Raw genomic sequence first — 9,897 nt, forward strand, 5'->3', positions numbered from 1 at the left:
GGACCTGGACCTGACCTTGGGTCTGTCCCTGGACCTGGACCTATATATGCACCTGGGTCTTTGTATGGACCTGGACCTGACCTTGGGTCTGCCCCCAGACCTGGGTCTTTGTACGGACCTAGGCCTGCCCCTGGACCTGGGTATGACCTAGGCCCTCAGCCCAAACCACCAGGATTCTGGCCTATGCCTCCAAGAGGCTGGCCTCCTTCCAGAGGCTGGCCCAGACCTAGCACTAGGCCTTTCTGGGGCTTAGACTACTTCCAGCATGACCCAGGCCTATCGGGCCCCCTGCCTGCTCAGCTCCAGGATTTCAGAGCCATACAACCAGCCACAGAGCTCACCTCGGCGTGGCCTCGTCTACGGCAGTCACAGTCTCGCCAGGAAGAGATGCACCAGCCCCCAGCTGTCTCAGAAAATAGGGAAGATTATTTACAATACATGAATATCCTTCAGGACAGAGCCCCCAGGGCTGAGGCCCCCAAGGAAGAACCCCATAGCAGTCCCCATTCTGCCCTTCGGCACATGAAAACCACTGCTGTCATTGCAGCCGCCGCCGCTGCCGCCTATGCATCTGCCACGACTTCAGCAACCCAGGCAGCCGAGATTGTCAAGGATGCCCCTGCCACCAAATTGGCTACCTTAGCAACGACCATGGCTACATCTGGCCCCTTAGGGGTCTCTGCAGACATTGTGGGTGCAGGCTCTTTCCGTGGGGCCACAGCCCCCGTGGCCTTCACCGATGACACCAAGATGGACTATGAAGACTTCTCTTCTTCACATGCTGCTGCTGTCGTCCCTCCTGATATGGCCCTGTCCCAGGCCATGATGGCCGCCAAACAGGCTGCGACCCCTGAAGACAAGAAGAAGGCCGTCAGGTATTCCATGAGCCACATAGCCCAGATGCCCATTAGGCACGACTCCCTGCAAGAAGAGTTTGCCCAGCTGTCAACCAACCTGCAACAGCGCTTGACTTACCTAGGTAGGCCCAGCCTGGCTCTGGGAGGGGGGCAAGGGCTCAGGCAACCTTTAAGAAGCACCTCCTCCTTTAGCTGCCCCAACAAAATCTATATTCTACCATTCGCCATTCATTTCTTTGGCGTGCATTAGCCTCTTACTAGTCTAGTCTATTCTTTACAATGAATGTATAGTGAGGTCTTATCTTAGGGAAGAGGGGCAGTTAACAGTCTAAAGTTGGTGCTTAAGTAAGAAAATCACATGTCAAAATTACTCTTCAAAAATCTCCCTTTCAGTAGCCCATAAAACACATACTGCCATTCAGCGCTTTGATAAGTCCAGATCCTCCAGAGAGCCCTGAACAGACCCCAGATGAAGTGGTCACTTTGGGATTAGGAACAGCTGCCAGGCCAACATATGGATTCTTAAAGACCACAGTCACGTGCTGGGTGGCAGTGGGACCAGTAGATTTATGCTCCCATTTCAGGCCCATGATGGGCACATGCTCACTGAGGAGAGTGGAGGGCAGAGTGGCCTACCCTAGTGGTTTTCAACCTTGACCTTGCCTCAGTGCCCCCCACCCCCAGGGGAGCTGGGTGAAGCACAGACTTGCACAGACTTCAGGGCCCACCCCCAGAGTTTCTGACTCAGGTGGTTGGGGCGGGGCAGGTACAAGAACGTGCATTTTTGGGGCAGCCAGTTAGCTCAGTTGGTTAGAGTGCAGGCTCATAACACCAAGGTTGCTAGTTTGATCCCCACATGGGCCACTGAGATGCACCCTCCACTAGATTGAAGACAACTACTTGACTTGGAGCTAATAGGTCCTGGAAAAAAACACACTGTTCCCCAATTAAAAAAAAAAAAGGGAATGCATTTCTAACCCTTCCTGGGGAACTGCTGCTGACGCAAGTGGCCTGGGAACCCACCTGGTTCCACTGCCCTGCTCTCTTTAAATCATTATCTTGTTGTTTGCCCTCTGCCAAGTACAATGGTGGAATAAACCTAAGTCATACCCATGTGCGGCACCACCCCTGATGGGCAGTGCTGTTCCACAAATCTTGAAAAGAGAAAACAGAATTTAACACATTATAGTAACTACAAAGAACCACATTGATCCTGGCGAATACTGGGGCACAGCTAAGATTCTGATGGTCATGAATTTAAATTGAAAACATAAAGCATAGGGCCGGCCAAGTGGCTCAGTTGGTTAAGAGTTGGCTTAAGAGCGGGAGCTCTGAACAACAGGGCTGCTGGTTCGATTCCCACATGGGCCAGTGATGCTGCGCCCGAGCTGAGCTGTTGCTGAGCTGCCAACAGGTGGCAGGATGGCTCAGCTGGTGTAACAAAAAGATTGCCTGTTCGATGGTGGGCTATGCCCACCCACAACTAAGACTGAACTCAGCACCTTGAGCTGAGCTGCCGCCCGGATGGCTCAGTGGATAGAGTGTGCACTCTTAACAACAAGGCTGCTGGTTTGACTCCCGCATGGGATGGTGGCTACGCCCACCCATAACTAAGATTGAACACAGCACCTTGAGCTTAGAGGCCACGAGCTGCTGATGGGCAGCCAGATGGCGACTGGCGCCCTCCACAACTAAGATTGAAGAACAACAACTTGGCTGGTCCCCTTCCCCAATTCCCCAACACTGTTCCCTTCCCCCAATTCCCCAATAAAATCTTTTAAAAAAAACACAAAAAAACATAAAGCGTAATAGCCCAAATTCTACCTCCGACCAGCTGCCATTTTTGTTTAGAAAACTATAGGTTGTAAATGTTATCTTGGCTGCGATTTTTCATACACTCCTAGCTCCTCCTGTACATTACTTTTTGGCCTCTTGTCCAGAACTGGAAATACTGTACTTTTTTTTTTACCCCTCTCCTTTTTTGTTAAATCTCCCTATTTTGTCATGGGATAATATACCTATAAATAAGGTACTTCATAGTTTTGCTCAGAGTCATTTTTGGGAGGGGAGTAAATTCTGGAGAGTTTTCCCTAGGCCTGCTCTGTATACTGTGATAACCAGCAGATACTCGTGGCTGTTGAGCACTTGAATTGGGGCAAGTTCAAGTTCAGATGTGCTCTAAGTGGGAAGCATACCATGGATATTGAAGGCTTAGTACAGAAACAAGAATATAAAATATCTCAATAATTTTTATTACATACTCAAATTGTACTATTTTAGATATATTGGGTTAAATAAAATATTTTATTAAAATTAATGTCACCTTCTTTTTGGATTTTTTAAAAATGTGACTACTAGAAAATTTTAAATGACCTTAAAGGCCCCCCTCCACCCCAGCCCGGCTTTACAGTATCTCCCTATTGGACAGTGCTGCCTCAGACATCTCATAACAAAAGCAGGTGGGGCTCTAGACAAAGCATCTGCCCCTATCCCTGCCCCCAACAGCCACCCCTTCCTTTGCTTTCAGCTAATATGGGAGCCTCTTCCAAGCTTGAGAGAACAGTGGACACATTGCAAGAAAAGATTGTCAGGCTCCAGAAATCCAGGATGCAGGTCAGTGTCCTGGGCAGAAAGAGCTTTTATTAAGAAGATGATGGCGTGGGGTGGCTGGGTGGTTCAGTTGGCTAGAGCGCGTGCTTTGAACAACAAGGTTGCCGGTTTGATTCCCACATGGGCCAGTAAGCTGTGCCCTCCGCAACTTGATTGAAAACAACAACTTGAGCTGAGCTGCCAGTGGGCGGCCGGGTGACTCAGTTGGTTAGAGTGCATGCTCTTAACAATAAGGTTGCTGGTTCACTTCCTGCATGAGATGGTGGGCTGCACCCGCTGCAACTAGAGTGTAAACAGCGACTAGACTTGGAGCTGAGCTGTGCCCTCCACAACTAGATTCAAGAAAAAAAAAAAAAAAGATGGCTTGACTTGGAGCTGATGGGTCCTGGAGAAAACACACTGTTCCCCAATAAAGTTAAAAAAAAAAACACAAAAAAATTAGTGTGTTGTACAGGACTGCCACATTTAAAAAAAGAAGAAGAAGAAGATGATGGCATCAGGCAAGCGACCCAGAACCAGATGGAGTGTTTGTCCTGTAACTGAAAGGAGGCCTGGGGCAGTGAGCGGGCCGGGAAGGCAGCTGCAGCCCTGAGGAGGAGGCGTATGGCTCCAGCTGGCACGGGTCCCAGTGGGGGCGAGGTCCCAGCTGGAAGGGTGGAGACACACTGGTCTGGTACGTTCTTTAAAACCCATCCCAGCCATGGGCACCTCAGAAGCAGAGGCCTTGGATGTCTGTTTCTCCCATTTTAGGAGGAGGAACTCAAGAGAATTTGGGGGCACCAGATAGCAGTGATAAAGAAGCATCACATCGTGCTGGACAGGGCAGTGGAAAAGGTCCAGATTCGCCTGGATGAGTTAAAGGTTCGAAGGTCTGGGTGGGCCCAGGAAGGGCAGCTAAGGGGACAGTTCATTGCCGGGATAGTCAGACCCTCCCCAAGGTTTCACAGACGCACGGAAAGCAAGGGACCCAGTGGACATTTTACTGGCGATTGCTTGTACATAAATTACACTTCAATTAGAAACAACCAAATCCCACTTCCCCACCCCCAATACACATGTATACACACATACATATAAAGGGAAAGGCCTGGATGGTGTCCATTTTGTTGACCACTGGATCACCTGCCCCTCCAGGGGTGCCTGGCAGAGTGAAGGCTCAAAATGTGCTGAATGAATCAATGAATGAATAAGAGGTTTCCTTGCACCAACTGTTATGTTCATAGCTTTTCCCCTAAACTGGCTCATTTCTGAGCTGTCAACACGCAGGGCCTTTCTGGAACAATACAATTACTGACAAGAACTGTGGAGATGGATCCCAAGCACCTAGCAGCGGCTCACTGCACCAGATACCTTCTCCCACGAGCCTGAGGAGTTCTGACTTGCTGAGCTGGACTTCAGGACCCGTCCGGACTGTGCCTTGTTTTAGAGGTGTTGCAGACCTTTGGAGAAGGGATCAAGGTCATTCCCAGTGAGAGATGACCTGCCCCCAGAATATAAAGAGACAAAACCTCAAACAGAACCACCTGAGGTGATTTCCATGGGCGCTTCTGATTCCCAGGGGGCTGTTGGTGGGATACGTTAGGATGTGGGGTGCAAAAGGGGAGGACCAAGGCAAGCCCTTGCCACATCTCCCCTCCCAAGATGGTCACACAGAGTAATCAGGCCAGGACCCACACAAGGCAACTCGGACAGGGAAAGCGCTACAAGGGGAGCCAGTTCTCAGCCCGTGTGCGGGTGGAAGGGAGAGCTCCTGGACCACGTGTGGGCGGAGGAGACGAGGGTCACGGGCTCAGACCTATGGGAGCGCCACGATCAGCAAACGTCTCCTGGCAACACTGGGCCCTTTTGCAGTCACTGCTTCACAGAGGCTGGGTTGCCATGTCTTGGGGATATATTGGTACCCTTCCTCAATGGAGACTGGAGCCAATGCACTCAGCACGTCTGATGTGTGCCCAGCATCATGGCCCACCCTGCACGGGGGAGGAAGGGTCGCAGTGTCTGCCTCCAAGTAGTCATGGCTCATGGAGAGAAACTCAAGAGGATGAGGCCAGACCAACAGCGCCAAATGCAGCAAGGCAGGCTTTGTCCCGACTTCCTTCCTGCCCCTTGTGCCAATAAGAATTGTTTATAAAAGTTGACCTTGGAAGGACCTGGAATGGGGCTTTGTATACAACACACATTTGATTAAATATTTCTTAAATGAACACGTGCAGGAGATCAGCAGCCCCACCTAGCCCTCCCAGGAGAGAAATGAGGGTATGCAGACACATCTGGAATAGCAGTTACTGCTTCACCTGGTTGCCTGAGAATGTAACAGGTGGTGCAGAAAATCCTTTTATTCATTCATTCAATCATTCAGCCAGTATTATTGCGCCTTCACTTTTCAACAAGCACCCTTAGGTCCTGGCAATGCAGCGGTCAACAAAACAGACACCATTCAGGTTCTTCTGTGTTTGGGGGTGAGCAGTGGTGTTCGCATTTTTCATCAAAGTATAATTTATGTACAGTAAAATGCCCAAGTCTTAAGTTTAAGAGGTGGATTAATTTTTGCCTATTTTGCCACCCATGTCGCCACCACCCAGTCAAGATGGAAACATCCCTCTAAGAACACAGCAGGAAAATAAGTGAGGATGGAACTCTTTCTTAATGACTTTGTGGAAAACATTATTTTCCTCTTGCAAGTGGATGTATTGGAGCTTTGTATTAATTAGAATTCGGTTCCACTTTGAATAACATAAACCCCCAAATAACTGACTGAAACAAGGTAAGTCAAAGAAACAAGGTCAGAGATGGTTGGTCTAGAATTCCATGGTGTGTGGCTTCCATTCACAAGGTCACCTGAAGGTCCAGGATGGCTGCTGGTGCTCTAGTCATCAACTCTGACTGCAAGCCAGCAGTGAAGAAGACACCTACGCACTTTCATTTATACCCCAGTGGTCACCTTGAGCTATAAGGGAGGCTGTGAAATGTAATCATGATGCTGGAAGGTCAGATGCCAGCTAAAAGTTGGGGGTTCGGTTGCTAAGGGCGAGAGGGAGACCAGATATGAGGGGAGAGGTGGAAGCCTGTTCTCAGCTTTGGAGGAAAAGTGGACCCCCCCGCCCCCCCGGGGACGTGAAGGTCTGTGGTGTGAAGGTCTTCCCACTGGCCCAGTGGGTGTGAAGGTCTTCCCACGCAGGTTAGCTGTTGCTGCTGTCATAGAGAGGGTCCAGTTAGTGGAGAGAGGGTAGAATTATTGGAGGGAGTTGGTACTTTGTGGAGTCGTGGGGATGGGATATAAGGGATTTCCCCTGACAGTGAGGTACAGTGTGTGTGGCATGTAAGTATACATGGCTGATGAATAGACTGTAGTTCTTACTGGGACCCATTACAGATCAGAAGAGATGAACTTGCCTTAAACATCTATGGCGCCAAATCATCAGCATTGGTTTGTACTTTCCTTCTCCAGGTCTGCCTCCCCATGAAGCAGAGTTCCTATGATGCCACCTCCAAGAGAACAGCTTGTCCCAAGTCCCACGTTCCCCCCTTTCTGATCTGGGCATCTGGAGCCCTGGAGTCCATGCCTTTCCATGTGCCCACCCTACCTGCTGTCCACCTGGCCTCATTGTCCCTTTCTGGCACATGGCAAGGGTGGAGGTAGGAGGTACATGTTATCCTTGGAGCTTCCAAGGATGGCTGACATGCCCTTTGCTTCTGTTCTTAGATTCTACAGGCTCAAATAAAAGACCTAGAAATGTACAAGGCAGACAAAAGTGTGATGGAGCAGGAGCTGAAAGAGGTGAGTGAGCAGATTTCTCTCCTCCCCCTGTGCCCCCATCCCGAGCCCCAGCTCCCCCACCCAGGGAAGTGTAACCATCCAGCCAAGCCGAAACCTGGCAGAGAGACTCTGGAGTCTCCGTCCACCTTTATTCATATAGAAAAGCTGGGGAAGCTTCTCAAAAGTTGTCCGTCACCTCCTATTTTCAGTGACCCAGAATTCGTGACAGTTTGTTACGTGAACTTAAATATCATGCACCAACCGCTGTCACAGGAAAACCTTGGCTTAGATCTGAGGATTGTGTTTGAGCCCCCATAGACCTCAGGGTTGAATCTGCACCAAGGCTTAGATGTCCAGGGACCCAAAGTAGGAGAAATTGACCAAAGCGGTCTGATCTCCCCCAGCTTCCTCCTGTTCCCACCCCAGCAGCCCTGCCTCCCTGAGTTCTTTCTCTCTCCAGAAAGCCGACAAGAACACCGTGGCCAGCAAGGCAAGCCGGGTTGACCTGGAGACGGTGGCAATGGAGCTGAACGAGGTGATTCAGGGCATACTAATCAGGGTCCTGTCCCACGAGAATGACTACAAGAAGGTTGTGGAGCAGCTCCGCAAGGATCTGGACACCAAGGTGAGTTCCCATGTATAATTTATCAGTTGCTGTGAAACAAATTACCCCAAAATCTAGCAGCTTAAAACAACAAACCTTCGGTTTCTAAGGGTCAATAATTTGGAAGTGGCTTAGCTGAGTGGCTCAGGGTCTCCCATGATAATGCAGTCAAGTTGTCCGCTGGGGCTGTTGTCATCTGAAGGTTTGACTGAGGCTGGAGAAGCCACTTCCCAGATGGTGCCCTCACAAGGCTGTGGGCAAGATTCCTCACTTCCTCATCCCACGACTCCTTCATAGGGCTGCTTGACGGGCCTCACAACATGGCGGCTGACTTCCCCCAGAGTGAGTGACCCCCAAGAGCAAGACAGAGGTAGCTTCTACATTTATCAGCTAGAAATCTGTAAAGAAGAGCTTTCCCTCATTAACTTGAGCTGATTACGCTGAAATATGGTTCTTTCAGGAAAGACAAGAACAATGATGAATTATTTTCTTGAATGATCATTTTTCATGATTTCATTTTAAGATACTGGTGGAATAGCCACGTCCAATACATGATGGCAAATGAAGGTTTCTGTTTTTATTTCTTGATTTTTATGAGTATCACTGTAAGTCATGGATTTTTATATATTCAGTTTGTTCAATCATTTACTATATATTTTGTCACTCAAACCGTGGTCTCATTTTTGGCCTGTGTGCTGGCTCCAGAGCCCTTCTGCCATCAGATAGTTGTTTTGTTTTCTTCAACACCAAGATGCTGCAGGTTATTGTCAACATTCCCTTCCTCAGACCTGAATTGGCCATATCTCTGTGGAGTCCAGGTTCCTTTTAGTGAGTTTGTTTAGAGATGATGTTTAGAGACCAAAATTGGGGTGCTGGAAGGAACTTTAAAAAGTCAGAAGTCTCACTGTGGAAAACAGTCTGGCAGTTTCTCGAAAAGTTAGACACAGAGATACCATTGGACCCAGCATTTCCACTTTTAGGTATATGCCAAAGAGAAATGAAGACTTATGTCCATGTAAAAACTTGTACAAGAAGCCAGCAGCCGCAGTGAGCGGCCGTCCAGAAGCCGGTGACTGATCTGCCTCGCCCAGGAAGAGCGCAATGATGGTGCCAACTTGGGCCAGTGAAGCAACATCGTCCACAACTGAGTTGAGGAGCGAAAGGACAGCAACCTGTCTGTTCCCCTTCCCCCAGTTCCCCAGCGCTGTTCCCATCCCCCAATTCCCCAATAAAAATCTTTAAAAACAAAACAAAACAAAACAAAACTTGTACAAGAATATTCATAGCGGGTGGCGTGTTGGTTAAGAGTTGGCTTGGGACGCCAGCTCTGAACAGCAGGGACTCAGTTCGGATCCCACATTAGGGCCAGTGACTCTGCGCCCTCTACAGCTAAGATGGTGAACAACAGCTTGACCTGGAGCTGGGCTGCTGTGAGTTGTGGCAACAGAGTAGGCTGCAGTGGGGCTGGCTGGCAGCTGGCATGCACTTTCGTGAGCCACTGTGAGCCACTGTGAGCGGCCGTCCAATGGCCAGCGACCGACTGCCTCACCCAGGAAGAGTGCAATGATAATACCAACATGGGCCAGTGAAGCGACGTCCTCCACAACTAGACTGAAGAACAAAAGGACAGCAACTTTTCTGTTCCCCTTCCCCGATTCCCCAATGCTGTTCCCTTCCCCCAATTCCGCAATAAAATTTTTTACAAAAAATGTTCATAGCAGCATTATTCATAATAGTCCGAGTGGAAACAACCCAAATGTCCATCAACTGATGAATGGATCAACAAAATGTCGTCTAGCCATACAATCAAATATTATTCAGCCATAAAAAGGAATGAGGCACTGACACAGGCTGCAACATGGGTGAACCTTTAAAACATTACACTAAGTGAAAGAGCCAGACACAAAAGGCCACAGGTTGTGTGATTCCATTAAGAAATCTATTCTGGGGCCGGCCGAGTGGCGCGATGGTTAAGAACTCGCTTGGGACGCCAGAGGGCCCCAGTTCGGATCCCACATATGAGGGCCAGTGACACTGCCCTCCACAGCTAAGATGCTGAACAACAGCTC

The 9,897-nt window shown here is 49.3% G+C and overlaps 1 protein-coding gene across 12 annotated transcripts in view; it reads left to right on the plus strand.

Annotated features, from left to right (window-relative positions):
- Positions 1-9,897, plus strand: part of CUNH16orf96 (chromosome unknown C16orf96 homolog) — a 55,203-nt gene that overhangs the window by 32,576 nt on the left and 12,730 nt on the right. For 10 of the 12 annotated variants that reach the window (XM_019660249.1, XM_019660252.1, XM_019660248.1 and 7 more), the window contains 5 exons: positions 27-979; positions 3,385-3,470; positions 4,218-4,328; positions 7,171-7,245; positions 7,685-7,849. In XM_019660249.1, coding sequence (XP_019515794.1) covers positions 27-979; positions 3,385-3,470; positions 4,218-4,328; positions 7,171-7,245; positions 7,685-7,849 — 1,390 coding nt within the window. Of the gene's footprint in view, positions 1-26; positions 980-3,384; positions 3,471-4,217; positions 4,329-7,170; positions 7,246-7,684; positions 7,850-8,125; positions 8,333-9,897 lie in introns of those variants that run through there. The other 2 variants (XM_019660258.1, XM_019660253.1) reach the window with 2 other exon arrangements.

The sequence above is a fragment of the Hipposideros armiger genome, unplaced genomic scaffold (assembly GCF_001890085.2).
Source record: "Hipposideros armiger isolate ML-2016 unplaced genomic scaffold, ASM189008v1 scaffold_315, whole genome shotgun sequence".
Classification (NCBI taxonomy): domain Eukaryota; kingdom Metazoa; phylum Chordata; class Mammalia; order Chiroptera; family Hipposideridae; genus Hipposideros; species Hipposideros armiger.